This window comes from Lepus europaeus, chromosome 14 (genome assembly GCF_033115175.1).
Source record: "Lepus europaeus isolate LE1 chromosome 14, mLepTim1.pri, whole genome shotgun sequence".
In the NCBI taxonomy this organism is placed as follows: domain Eukaryota; kingdom Metazoa; phylum Chordata; class Mammalia; order Lagomorpha; family Leporidae; genus Lepus; species Lepus europaeus.
This window is the reverse complement of record NC_084840.1, coordinates 33,041,072-33,056,315: the sequence shown is the minus strand read 5'-3', so window position 1 is coordinate 33,056,315 and position 15,244 is coordinate 33,041,072. Positions and strand designations below refer to the sequence as shown.

The window sequence follows — 15,244 nt, the reverse complement described above, 5'->3', positions numbered from 1 at the left end:
CTTTATTTTCTATTGCAATTAGATAACTTAATATTTAACATAAAATCTTGGAAATGTTTTATAATTTCTAACTAAAAGTAAAAACTTGAACAAATGAGTATTCTACTGAAGTAAAAATGATGAATTGGTCTATAACATTACTTCCGAACGCGCTGATATAGAAACTCCTTTCTAAGGTCTAAAACTACTGTCCAAAGTGGTAAACCCTAGACATGCATGGTAGTACAGCATTTAAAATGCAGCTACTACAGAAGGAAAACCAAATGTTAATGTCACTATGTTTAAATTTAATAAATTTAGCATCCATATTGAGATGGTGCTATACATGTAAAATGTACACTAGATTTCAAAGATTTGGTATGAACAAAAGAAGATAAAATGTCATTTTAATTAAACATGATTATTTTGGAAATACTGAGTTAAATAGAAGATATTATTAATATTACCTGTTTCTTTTCCTTTTTCTTAATATGATGCCAAAAAAATTTAAATTTATATATGTAGTTTTTACTATATTTCTTTTTTTTTCTCTTTTTTTTAATATATATATATATATATTTTTTTTTTTTGACAGGCAGAGTGGACAGTGAGAGAGAGAGACAGAGAGAAAGGTCTTCCTTTTGCCGTTGGTTCACCCTCCAATGGCCGCCGCGGTAGGCGCGCTGCGGCCGGCGCACCGCGCTGTTCCGATGGCAGGAGCCAGGTGCTTCTCCTGGTCTCCCATGGGGTGCAGGACCCAAGTACTTGGGGCATCCTCCACTGCACTCCCGGGCCACAGCAGAGAGCTGGCCTGGAAGAGGGGCAACCGGGACAGGATCGGTGCCCCGACCGGGACTAGAACCCGGTGTGCCGGCGCCGCAAGGCGGAGGATTAGCCTGTTGAGCCATGGTGCCGGCCTTTACTATATTTCTATTGGTCATTGTGGTCTAAAACAATGATGATCTGTCCAAATAGCTACTAGTTATGAAAACATATAACAGAAAGTTACTATGAATTCAGTGCATTATTTCAGTGATACTATACTAAATCACAAAAGCATCCACAAATAATGCTTAGTGCATATGGAGACTTTTGGACTCAAATACTTCCAGCCTAAGGTTTGAAAAACATTAGTCAAGAATTCTTATTGCAATTGGTGATAAAATATGAAAAAATGATGAAAAGTATTAAATCCCATAATCATGTTTTGAAATGTCTTCCCTACAAATCATCAAACTGCATTTATATTTAAGCTGGAATGCATTTATCTTTCTTATATCCACATAAATACCATTACCTTTTTCCTTCCTAAATTTGCCCATCCTAAAAACAAGTGACAAGCACTTCTGACATTTTCAAAGGTGTTCAACTTATATAACAAAAAATAACCTCTTGGTCAGCAGGTCTTTTATCTGTATGACCAAAGTTAATTATACTAAAATAACTTTTTTGAATCTTGACTCATCATTTATGTGTTCCAGCTCTTCCATTTCTATCAGCTGAGGTAAATGAAGCCTTATTAGTAAATACAAAAATGTTCTTGAAATACTGGTTCTATTACTAATTAATACTAAATTAATGAAAAAAATCAAGCCAAGTATTTGCATAAGTACACAAGTGGACTTAATAAGTTCAGATCAAGAATAAACAATGAAAAATCAGATTGGGTACAATATTTCATACACACAAAAAATTTGCAAACATGTTAAAAGCAAATATTCAGAATAAAAAACTATGCAGACTAATTTCATATTTATAAAAAGAAGCCTGACTTCAACACTATTATTGTGAACTGTGTCAAACAACAGGTTATCTAACCTAATGATTTACTAGGTAGTCAATTTCATATTCCTATTTTGTTTTACCAACTCAAAAAGCATAACATTACTTCCAAATAATCTTTCTGAAGGCAGAAAAAATGTTATAAAACGCTTCTCCAGAGATTATAAACTCTACCGTGGCTAAATCATTACAAAGATTAGACTCACTTAAGTTCTTGAGTTTCCTTGTAGGGTGAATTAGGGAAAGAGAGGAGTCTGAAAGATGGCAATCTGAAATGCTAGAGGACATATAGTCCAGTAGGTACATCTCGGTCAGTTTCAATTCACAGCTTTGGAAGTGTTTTAGAGAAGGGAATTACTCACCTGACAAAACTCCCAAAAGTACAACTGCAAAATAAAGAACATGTTCTGGAAAAAAATGTATCCTAATTTAAGAAGTAAGCTTAAAGACCCTTTAGTTGGCATCTATTTATATACATTTTATGCCACAGAGTCATACTGAGCAGTGAGATAAATTACTACATACCTGCTAGGAGCTGTTGGATAAATAATTTTTATGTGCTGGAATGTTAAATCTTGATTTAAAACTTGTTTGATCCATGTTCTCAGTCCTAGTCCAGAATCACCTGTTGAATGACAAAGTCTAAAGTAAAATAACCATTTTATTAATATAATACATTAAAAGCAGTCTATAACTGTAATGTCACACAGAGGCTGGAGTAAGAGATAAGAAAATATTTATACATAAACATAACTGAATAGACACTGATATGAACTGATCAGACATTAATAGCTTGCAATAACTTGGATTATTTTATTCCTTGCTCTACCACTGAACACCTTAAAGGACTTGTTTAAGCTTGAGTTTTAGGTTTACTCATTTACTTAATGGGTATAGCAGGAATAAAATTGATTTTTTTTAAAATAAATTTTTGTATCTCTGATTTTTAACACTATCATGTCTTAGCTTACTCTAAAAAAGAACTAAGTTCCAAAGTGATCATACTGAATTTATTAGTTGGAGCAACTTAATACAATTTTCTTGGTTTCAAACAGGAACAACCTTTCCAAAAGGATATTAAGTCTTTTATTTTTAACTTGAATGAGTTAGAATTTAACACTGATAACATGATCTGAAACAATGATTATATACTCCATGGTTTAAAATAACCAAAATTCATGCAAGGATTACTATATGTGTATATGCACTCAAAAAGGGGAAGGAAATATAGCCCCATTTTATGTAGAAGAGGAAATTTTAGAGTTCACATCTTGATTTTTTACTCAATCATTAGAAATCAATTCCACCAGATACTACCTGAGAGGCAGTGATGTGCCGGGGTGGGGGCAGCTAGGGAGGTGAGGAGTGGATAGAGTCCATACTCCCACTAAATGTGTATCTTATTATGAGGCATAGCCATCAGTCAAATAATCACAAAAATCAATACAAATTATAAATGTAACCACTGTCAATATGAAACATTGGGTGCAGAGTTTACTATGTTCAGAATTGACCTAATTAGTCAGGGATCACTTCACTAGAAAATCTGCTCCACACAGCAAGGTTCATTTTGTTTTATCCATTGAGTTATTTGTTCATCTACTGCTAGGAATAGGACTGATACAAACTAGGTATCTTGATATATGGTTGTTGCATGGTCTGAACTAAAATCTGCAGGAAGGTGAGAAGTGAAGTGCAGACAGAAAAAGCATCTCAGACAGTGAAGAGGCAAGTGTTTAAGACCCTAGACAGGAGACATAAGTGTGACATCTGAGAACTGAAAAGCAGAGAATCAGAGGAATGCTGACTGTAAGATGAGGTTGGAAAAACTAAGAACCTGACAAATCCCAAGAACATGGGGAAGTCGTGAGTACCTTTTACAAAAAGGTGGCATGATTCTAAAGGATCACTCTGGTAATTTTAGGGAGACAAATATAGATGTGGGGAGTTAAGTTACAACACTACCATTTAGGTGACTGACACATAGACTAAGGGGATAGCAGTATACACAGAAACTGATAATGGAGATATTTAGGAGGTAAAATTAATAGGGACTGCTAATATATAAGGGGGCAATGGTAAAAGATTTCAAGAATGACCTTTATGATTTTGGTCAGAGCACCTGGTTGAACAATAGTATTATACACCAAGGCAGGAAATACATTAAGCAACAAGAATATACAATGTAATAGACACAAGGTCTTATACCAGGAGTTGGTTGAACAAAGCATGGCCAGCCAGAGGGAAGGACACAAATACAGCCAATATCTTCAAGGAATATAAGCTAATTATGGATTTTGCATTTTAATTATGCCACAAAAAAGAAGAGGGGAAAAAGACCTGATGTGGCCCACAAAGCCTGAAACACTATTTGATCCGTTAAAGAAAAAGCATGATGAACCCCACATCACACAACACAGATGCCAATACCATCTAGAATACCATCTTTTGCTCTCCTGACTGCAGGCACACTAGCCTTACTACTTTCCCCTGAATGTGTCAGGAATGCATCATAGGGCCTTTGTCTCAACTTTTTCCTTGACTGGAATCATCAAACCCAACATCCACATGATTACATGCACTCAAGTCTAGCTGCTTCACTGTTATCATCATATTGAGGTATATTCTGATCACCCTATTTAAAACCATAACACCCTCATACTTTCTGTCCCCCTTATCCAAGTTTTTTTCTCATTGAACTCATTATATCTACTATTATTATTTATTTCCTCTATTAGATTATAAGCTTCATGAGAGCGCAGACTTTTGTTTGTTTTGTTCAGTGGTCTGTGCTGTAGAACAGTGCCATGTGCATGGGTGGTCACATGATGTATTTCTTAAATGAATGGGTTAAAGAATGAATGTCTAGGGGCCGACGCCCTGGCTCTCTAGGTTAATCCTCCGCCTGTGGCACTGGCATCCCATATGGGCGCTGGGTACTAGTCCCAGTTGCTCCTCTTCCAGTCCAGCTCTCTGCTGTGGCCCAGGAGTGCAGTGGAGGATGGTCCAAATGCTTGGGCCTCTGCACCCGCATGGGAGCCCAAGGAAGAAGCACCTGGCTTCTGGCTTCAGATCAGCGCAGCACCTGCCGTAGCGGCCATTTGGGGGGTGAACCAATGGAAGGAAGACCCTTCTCTCTCTCTCACTGTCTAACTCTGTCAAATAAAAAATTTAAAAAAATTTTTTTGAAAAAAAAAGAATGAATGTCTATCAGGCAGTTGGATAAACAGATCTAGAGCTCAAAGGAGGCCTACAATGAAGAGACACATTTGTGTCAACAGTATCAGAAAGACTCCTCAGGTTTACATGCAGTTTAGGCTGGGGAGAAAAATGTAGAGTAGGAAGAGTAGACCTAAATCTAAATTTTGAGGAACCTCATTGTTAATGGCCAAGTAGAGGAGGAGGATGAGTTTGAAAAAAAAACAAAAACAAAAACAAAAAAACAGAAGGAAAAAATAGCGGTAGGAAGAAAACAATTAAAAGTCTGCTAAATTTAGCAACTTTAGCAGTGACTTTACAAGGGAACTAAATCAACTCATTGAGACATATTGTATGGGGGGAAAAAGCCATAAGTTAGACACATAGGGTTTGGCCTATGTGATCCTTATAATTTAGACTAGAACACAGACATTTGAGGTGATACGTATTTTGACTGCCATTGAAACAAGAACCATAGTGACCTACGGGAACAAAAAACAGCATAAATTAATCTGAGACTGAAAAAGCTAATTGAACTATCATTTATTTTCATCTTCCTATAATAAGTTATTTCTTTTTCTTTCTTTTCTTTTTTTCTTTTTTTTTTTTTTTTTTTAATTTTGACAGGCAGAGTTAGACAGAGAGAGAGAGAGAGAGAGAGAGAAAGCTATTCCTTTTTCTGTTGGTTCAGCCCCTAAATGGCCGCTACGGCCGGAGCACTGCGACAGTCCAAAGCCAGGAGCCAGGTGCTTCCTCCTAATCTCCCAGGTGGGTGCAGGGCCCAAGCACTTGGGCCATCCTCCACTGCACTCCCGGGCCACAGCAGAGAGCTGGCCTGGAAGAGGGGCAACTGGGACAAATCTGGCGCCCCGACCGGGACTAGAACCCAGTGTGCCAGCGCCACAGGCGGAGGATTAGCCAAGTGAGCTGTGGCGTGGGCCAAATAAGTTATTCCTTTAGTATTTCTATAAGGAAAGGCTCAAATGAAGCTGGCTTTCTATAATTTATACCCCCATATATTTTTTAGGGGCTGTTACATCCTAGAAGAGATCTTAAGCTTTTAAGATTTCTTTAAAAAATAGAATGTTCCTAAACATACTTTTCCAGTCTTGAAAATACTAATGTTACAAAAAAACAACTATCCATCCATTCACAATGTTCACTTTTAGGCAGTTTAGTCCAATAGTATGATAAAATTCTTAAACTTGGTTTGCTCCTCTTTGGATTAACCAAAAGCCAAACATTTCCTCTAACCACACATATCATCAAATCTGAAATAAAATCATTAGCCTCTACCTTGAATAATAAAGACCTATTCCCAATAAGAGCCTCATTTACTTCAGTAAAGATTGAAATATATGGAAACCACATTGTACTTCCATACTTGGCAAAATTATTTGGATAAATTCTTTGTCCAAAGTACAAAGGGAAATATTTATATATAATGTATGACTCTGGGTTTCAGAGATATGTCATTACAGGCTATGAAATTATCAGTAATTTAACACTGAAGAGTATGGATCCTTATTTTAAATAAAGTGGTCCAGGGGAAAAAGAACAAAATGTATGAGTTCTTGTTAAAAATACTGGGCATTATTTCTAAGAAGTGAGAATTAACTTATTTATTAATTAGCTGTATTTACAGTATTCAGGAAATTCTGGACACTTACAAGTGTACATCCTATGGTCCTAGCTAAACAGTGCTACCAATCTCCAGCAGATGCAAGCATCGCTGACAATTCTGGACACTTCTCCTTCCAAATATATTTCATCAGAAGAGGCTTTTCCTTTAAACACACTGGCCTTTTTCTCCCCTAATTTGTCACCTTATCCTACCGGAGTACTAATTTTGGAGTCAAAGAAAGATTAAGATTTAAGTCCCCAATTTCTCCACCACTACTCACAGTAATAGCCAAGTGACCTGGGCAAACTGCTGCACCCATCTGGCCCCATTTTCAAAACTCTGGCAACTGCTCACATCCAGTTCTCTGCCCTGCACCTTTCCAATCCCCTCCATTACCCAATCATCAGCCCCTATGGGTCTCAGATCAAAGATCACTATCTGAAAAATCCGAGGAGTCTTCATCGCTAAAAACGTGGAACCCCGATTGTTTATTACAGTTCACTTGGCCATGAACCTTGCACCTTCTTGTGATCTCCCAAGCACTGCTGCCTCAAACTAATTGTTTTGGTTTTTAAATGCAGGTAGGCCCCCTGAGGACAGCAGCATTTCATTTCTTAAAAAAAAAAGAAAAGAAAAGAAAAAGAAAGAAAGAAAAGAAAGAAAAAGAAAAAAAATAAAGAAGAAAAACCAAACAAAAAACACCTCCTGGGAGCTTACCCTGGGCCAAGCACTGGGAATGTAAGGAATAAAACAAGAGTCTTACTGTGGAGGACTGACAATGCATTGGGGGTAAAATGACCTAAGTAATTAGGATGAGAGTAAGAAACGCCATACAAAATCAAGTTAGGGAAGGCGGAATACCCGCCCCGAGAATCCAGAGCCGACCTGGTGCTGTGCCGCGCAGGCTTGATGTCAGAGAGAAAGCGAGGGGTGTGTGGGTGGGCAAGACAAAGGCACGGGGCAAGTAGATGCTCCGCTAACACTCGCAGTGGCTCAGTGAATCCTGACTGCGATGGTCCACGTGCGCCTGGAGGCCGGCGCAAGCGAGCAGTGGAAAAAACCCACAGCGGCGGAAAACTCCCTAGTAGCTGGCGCTGGAAAGTCCTGAATAAGTCACTCTCCTCCAGCAGACCACTCACCTTCCTAACTCGCAGTTCGAGCGCGGGGAGCTGGGACGGGGGTGCTAAGGATGGCACGGGAAAGGACATTGCGGATGGAGAGCTGGCTGAGCGCCGCGGGGGCACAGAGCGGAAGCGAAGTGTAGAAAGAAGAAGACAGGAAGATCGGGGCAACTGAGTGATCCTGCCGGAGCGTCCGCGGCCCCGGGCTGCAGAGCGGAGAGCCACCCGCTCCCGGAGCCGCCTCCACCGGAACGAAAATGGTGCCAACCCGCGGCAGGAGACTGCCTAAGCTGCAGAAAACCACGATGGAAAACTGCAATCCACCTGAACCGTGCAGGAAGATCAGAGAGGCGCTGTGCCTCCCAGCCGGCGACACCAGACACCGCGGAAGGCCAACTGAACCGGACGCAGCCGCCATTGCCGAGAACACGCAGGCTCGCAAACGGCGTGAAGGAGCGCGCATGCGCAGCGCGGCATCTCGCGCAGGCCTGCCTCTGACAATTTGGGGTCAAGCAGGAGGTCATTCTAGGTGTACTGGGACTTTGGTTTTGCTGAGAATGGTGTCAGCTGCAAATAGATGAATGAATATATTTATGTCGTGAGCATTAGCTGTGGAATTTGAACTGCAATGCTAAAACTCTAAGCCTTATTTGTAGAAATATTGGTGTTACTCTGTTTAAAATTTTGACAGGATGATTATATTTTACCTTCCACTTTAGGACTTGCACAGGATGTTTGCAGGTTTTTATATGTAGGGTAAGGCAGCCATAAAATGAAAATAATTGAAGGCCGGAATTGTGGCACAGCCAGTTAAGCCAACACCTGCTGTGTCTGCTGGATTGAGTCCCAGCTGCTCCACTACCAATTCAGTTTCCTGCTAATGTCCCAGAGAAGGCAGTGGATGATGGCCCAAGTACTTGGGTTCCTGCTACCCACATGGGAGACCTAGATTGGAGTTTCTGTCTGGGAATGAACCCAGAAAATGGAAGATTCTGTCTCTTTCTCTCTCCATTTCTGTTGCTCTGGCTTTCAAGAAAATAAATATTTAATAAATAAATAAAAGTATTTCCTCTGTATTCAAAAAAAATTTTTTTTTAAATTTGACAGGCAGAGTTAGACAGTGAGAAAAGAGAGGCAGAGAGAAATGTCTTCCATCCGTTGGTTCACCCCCCAAATGGCTGCTGAGGCTGGTGCGCTGCGCCGATCCGAAGCCAGGAGCCAGGTGCTTCCTCCTGGTCTCCCATGCGGGTGCAGGGGCCCAAGCACTTGGGCCATCCTCCACTGCCCTCCCGGGCCACAGCAGAGAGCTGAACTGGAGCTGGAAGAGGAGAAACCTGGACTAGAACCCGGCGCCCATATGGGATGCCAGCGCCGCAGATGGAGGATTAACCAAGTGGGCTACGGCTCCAGCCCCTGTATTCAACAAATTTCAAAAATCTATTTTATTTTAAAAATTGATTTGAAAGGCAGAGTAAGTGAGAGAGAGAGCGAGAGATCTTCCAACTACTGGTTCACTCCCCAAATGATCTTAAAGGCCAGGGCTGGGCCAGGCTGAAGCCAGAAGCCTGGAACTGCATTCATGTCTTCTATGTGGGTGACAGGGTCCTGAATACTTGGGCCACCCTCCGCTGCTTTCACAGATGCATTAACAGGGAGCTGAATTGGAAATGGAGCAGCTGGGACTTGAACTATTGCTCCTAACTGACGTCACAATCACAGGCTGCAACTTAACCCACTGTACCACAACACCAGCCCCAAAGCAGATTTATTTTCATGACATACCACTCCACATTCATTAGGATGGCTATTATCAAAAGAGCAGAAAATAGATGTTGGTGAAGAAATGTAGAAACTGGAACTCTTGTGCATTATTGATTAAGATGTAAAATAATAGAGCAGCTGTGGAAATAGTTTGGTGTTTCTTCTAGAATTTCTGTCTCATCCAGCAATTCCTCTTGGAAGTATGCCCAAAATGAATGAAAATAGAGACTCAAACTGATACTTGCTCATCAGATATTCATAGGAGAATTGTTCACTGTAACCAAAAAGTAGGAATAACCTAAACATTAACCTACAAATAAATGCACAAACAAAAAGTGGAATCCATACAATGGAATATCATTCAGCCTTTAAAATAAAAGAATTCCTATGCATGCTACAACATGGATGAAACTAGAAAATATCACACCAGAGAAATAAAATGGAAACAGAGGAAAAATATTTTATAATTATATTTATGTGAAGCACTATGTCTAATTTGGGCAGAATCATAGAGATCGAATATAGCATAGTGGTTATCAGGAGCTAAGAGGAGACAGATAATGGGAAGTTATTGTTAAATGGATACAGAGTCTGTCTAGAATAATGAAAAAAATTCTGAAAGTTGATAGTAGTGACATACTAAATGGCACTGAACTTTATGCTTAAGAATGGTTACAATGGGCAATGGTTATATGGGCAATGGTTATATACAATGGTTATATGGGCAAAATGTTGAAATCTTTACCTAATATATACTAAACTGATCTTCTGTATACAAAGAGAATTGAAAATGAATCTTTACATGAATGGAAGGGGAAAGGGAGCGGGAAGGGGGAGGATTGCGGGCGGGAGGGAAGTTATGGGAGGGGGGAAGCCATTGTAACCCATGGGCTATACTTTGGAAATTTATATTCATTAAATAAAAGTTAAAAAAAAAAAGAATGGTTACAATGATAAACTTAAGGTTATGTGTATTTCACCACAATTTAAAATAAACAACAAAAAAATGGAATTACATCCTATAAAGGCGTAAGCATAGATACCTTTTAATACCAAATGCTGTAGCCCCAGTTGATGGCTGTTTTCAATGTGAAATTAAAAAAAATAACCCAGTAGAACTTGAAGTGCCATTAAATACCAAACATCCATTCAAAGTAGTCTGCATGATATTTAAGCAATCACAACTCATCTTTCATTTGTTCAAGGTAATCACTTTACTCTCAAGGGATAAAACTGCTCACAATTTATGGTTAGTTGCCAAGATAAGCTCTTTGCTATTACAGTGTTACACCAATGCTGTCAATGGGAATGAGTCTACATGCCATTAGTTAACCAGATCAAAAATAAATTCAATCATTTCCCTAAAGCCCATAGATATGCAGCTCAGAGTACTTAAAGTGAAATAATTGAAGAGGACAGGATAAGCTGAACTCAAACAGTCAACTCTTAAAAAAATGCTTCTATCTCTAGAACTACCTTCTCCAAATGAATTCTAGATACCTTTCAGGATCCAGGTTGAGAAGAGGACAGTACTACTAGGAGAGGCCATGGAAAATGTGTCAAGGAAGGTTTTCAGTTCTAAGAACTCAATTTACTGTTTTTGGGAACACAATGATTTAATAGTTGTGATTATTGTTAATAATACTGATAAGCAGCTATCATCATGGATTATTTATGGTGTGTAAATTCCCATAAAACTCTATCATTATCTGCTTTTGCCCATGAGGCTCAGAGAGGTGAAGAAGTGGGCTTAAAGTCATCCTTCTGGTTACTGTAGAACCTAGACTCACATGTTGGACCTGACTCCATAGTCAGGCCCACACAAATAAGCCCAAGGCATGTCCCAAATATTTTATTTTTTAAAACTTTTTTTTTTATTTGAAAGACAGAGTTACAGAGAGAGGTAGAGACAGAGAGAGAGAGTGGTCCTCCATCCACTGGTCCACTCCTCAGATGGCCGCAACAGCCGGAGCTGTGCCGATCTGAAGCCTGGAGCCAGGAACTTCCTCTGGGTCTCCCACGTGGGTGCAGGGGCCCAAGGACTTGGGCCATCCTCCACTACTATCCCAGGCCATAGCAAAGAGCTGGATCAGAAGATGAGCAGCCAGGACTAGAACCAGCATCCATGTAAGAATGTTGTCGCCTCAGGCCAGGTCTTTTTTTTTTTTTTTTTTTTTTTTTTTTGACAGGCAGAGTGGATAGTGAGAGAGAGAGACAGAGAGAAAGGTCTTCCTTTTGCCGTTGGTTCACCCTCCAATGGCCGCCGCGTTAGGCGCGCTGCGGCTGGCGCACCGCGCTGATCTGATGGCAGGAGCCAGGGGCTTATCCTGGTCTCCCATGGGGTGCAGGACCCAAGCACTTGGGCCATCCTCCACTGCACGCCCTGGCCACAGCAGAGAGCTGGCCTGGAAGAGGAGCAACCGGGACAGAATCCGGTGCCCCTACCAGGACTAGAACCCGGTGTGCCGGCACCGCAAGGCGGAGGATTAGCCTAGTGAGCCGCGGCGCCGGCCTCAGGCCAGGTCTTTAACCCACTGCGCTACAGCACCGGCCCCCAACTATTTTATTTTGAACCAGCCTTCTGGCTGTGGGGCAGTAGTCCTTTTGGGGCGGTGGGGTGCGTGGATCCTTTCCAGTCTCGATCATTTAGGAGTTCTGTGTTTCTTCAGGCTTTTCCCAAGTCTCATGGTGCTAGCATCAAGTGTAAACAGGTGGAAGAGCATTGGTAAACACCTGAAGGTTGGGATTCTGAGTTTCACCTTGAACCTGAGCCTTTCCAGATTCAGGATTGTTATTAGAATGAGCCAGGTTCTCCTGAACCTAATCAAAGTGCTCTTTTATTTCCAGTGATTTAAATGCTTTGCCATTGTTGCTATTGCTTTCATCTTTATTTACTTGTAGAACAAACAAAAGGTTAAGATGACTACTTTTAGAGATGCCATCTGGTAGGCAAACTGTTGAACAAAAATGTTTTGTTCCTTTCATGTACCTGTATCACTTTGAAATGTAATTAAGTTTCAGGGTGGCTGTTTGCTTCTTTAGTGGTGTATCTATTGCCCTATTGAACTTGGGGAAAATTATACCTGGATGATTTTTATTCAGACATTCTTTTATTGTTTATAGAATATCTTTTTTTTTTTTTTTTTGCTATTTGTTTGCTTTCAGCTAAATTATTTGCCCACTATTTATGTACCTCCTTTTGGTAACTTCAGTTCTAAACTTAAAAGTCAGGAAAGCAAACAAAGCAAAAGCATAAAAAAAACCTAATTTTGCAGGATTCCCATATCTTTGGGGATTTAAAGGTAAAAATGGCAAAATCAGAGCTTAATCTGCCTTTCCAATATGTGTTTAGACATCCTTTAAGCCATACTTGTAGATTAAAAAAAAAAAGTTGAAAGGTTAGCAATTTAGAATAGTTTAGTTTGTATTTTCAAATAGCAGTTAAAGGAGGTTGTATGAATCATACAGATAGTACACAGCTATGCATTTGTTGTTTTCCTCTGTCTTGAGAGTCAAATTGTATTTTCTCCTTTGGTTACTTTTTGCCTTGTATTATTTAAAGAGACATGTGCATAAACACTACATACTTGTTGTACAAAATGTCTCAGCTTTGGGTAACTTTTAACATTTTTAAAAAAGATTTACTGTGTTTATTTGAAAGACAGTTACATAGAACAAGGGAGACACAAATCTTCCATCTGCTGATTCACTCCCCAAATGGCCCCAAAGCTGGGATGGAGAGGCTGAAGCCAGGACCCTGGAACTCCATCCAGGTCTCCCACGTGAATGGCAAGTCCTCCAGTACTTGGGCCAGCTTTTGTTGCTTTCCCAGGTATATTAACAGTGATCTGGATTGGTAGTGGAGCAGCTGGAACTCAAACTGGTTCTCGTATGGGATGCTGGTATTGCATGACTACACCATGACACCAGCCCCTAAGCATTTTTTTAAATGTTTATTTATTCGAAAGAGTGACAATGGCCTAGGCTGAACCAGGCTGAAGCCAGGAGATTCACCTGGGTCTTGCATGTGGGTGGAAGGGGCCCATGGGAGGGCCCAAACACTTGGGCCATCTTCCATTGCTTTTCCCAGACCATTAGCAAGGAGCTAGATAGGAAAAGGAACAGCCAGGACATGAACTGGCACCCATATATGATGCCGGCATCCCAGGGAGTGGCTACGCCACAGTGCCAGCCCCATTAAACATTTTTATATATGAATGAGGTGAGTTTGTGTGTGTGTGTATGTGTTTGTGTGTGTCCATTCCCCCTAACCATTTATGACAGGAAAAACTAGGGAGAAAAAAAGTTATTTTTATGAAACAGTAAATTTGTTAGAAATGAGATCATCATATTTATTCATTGCCTGAGTTCTAGAGTCCTTAAACATTTCAATTTGGTTCTTTAAGATACAGATGGAAGGCTGGCGCCGCGGCTCACTAGGCTAATCCTCCGCCTTGCGGTGCCGGCACACCGGGTTCTAGTCCTAGTCGGGGCACCGGATTCTGTCCCGATTGCCCCTCTTCCAGGCCAGCTCTCTGCTGTGGCCAGGGCGTGCAGTGGAGGATGGCCCAAGTGCTAGGACCCTGCACCCTGTGGGAGACCAGGAGAAGCCCCTGGCTCCTGCCATCAGATCAGCGCGGTGCGCCGGCCGCAGCGCGCCTAACGCGGCGGCCATTGGAGGGTGAACCAACGGCAAAAGGAAGACCTTTCTCTCTGTCTCTCTCTCACTGTCCACTCCGCCTGTCAAAAAAAAAAAAAAAAAAAAAGATACAGATGGGGCAAGTTCCTCCACTCCACCTCACAGCTGGTGCTGGATTTGCATTCTACCATTCTTTTTGAGCAAATGGGTCACTTGGAACATTGTGAGATAGACTGAGACAACATAGGCTATAGAGAAAAGGAATACCAGAGTTATTCAAACACAGACAAAACACAGCCTTGGAGCATGGATAGGTTATCAGTCTGCTGATCTTTGCTAGAGAAATGTGTGGGCCTTGGAAAAGTTCCATTCCTGTGCACAGGCTGGATGATCGTGCACATGCCTGGGCACCTCAACAATGTTCTCTAGGAGCAATGTTCCCTAGGAAAGGGGTTGTGTCCCATTTGAACATCTCCCATCACCAGTTCTCAAATTCTCAAGCTACTTTCTGAAACCCTTCTTATTCAACTTCCTCTACATCTTCATAGTAATATTGGGAATCCTTCCATAGATATGCATACTTGTCTGTGTAACCTAGAACCTATTATTTCATTCTCCTCTAATAGATCTTGATAGCTTTTCAATACATAGCAAGAATTGGTAATAATGCCTAGCCAGGTCCCTTTTCCTTGCGGACAGGGGAGGCTCAGTCTTCAAACTCTCCAATGAAATGAAGGGAACAAAAAAATAAAGTAAAAAGAGTAATTTCCTTATCAATACAGCCTGAAAGTCTGTATTTGCCATATTTATATGAGAAGATTCTGTGTGTCTATATAAATATATACATATATATATACACACACACACAGCACACACACACACAATGTAGGTCAATAGATAGATAAATTGAACATATATGTGTATACACATTCATATACTCATATATGAATGTTGAAATATTGAAATGATAGTATGGCCGGCGCCGCGGCTCACTAGGCTAATCCTCCGCCTGAGGCGCTGGCACCCGGGGTTCTAGTCCCTGTTAGGGCGCCGGATTCTGTCTTAGTTGCTCCTCTTCCAGTCCAGTTCTCTGCTGTGGCCCGAGAGTGCAGTGGAGGATGGCCCAGGTCCTTGGGCCCT

The 15,244-nt window shown here is 40.8% G+C and overlaps 1 protein-coding gene across 1 annotated transcript in view; it reads right to left on the bottom strand.

Annotated features, from left to right (window-relative positions):
* LYPLAL1 (lysophospholipase like 1) overlaps nucleotides 1-8,152 on the bottom strand; it is a 29,460-nt gene extending 21,308 nt beyond the window's left edge. Inside the window, exons 1-2 of the mRNA XM_062210357.1 lie at nucleotides 8,029-8,152; nucleotides 2,287-2,386 (exon numbers count right to left, since the gene is read on the bottom strand). Of these exons, the coding sequence (XP_062066341.1) occupies nucleotides 2,287-2,386; nucleotides 8,029-8,122 (194 nt within the window). The 5' untranslated portion in view covers nucleotides 8,123-8,152. The remainder of the gene's footprint in view (nucleotides 1-2,286; nucleotides 2,387-8,028) is intronic.
* Nucleotides 8,153-15,244: the final 7,092 nt, after the last annotated feature.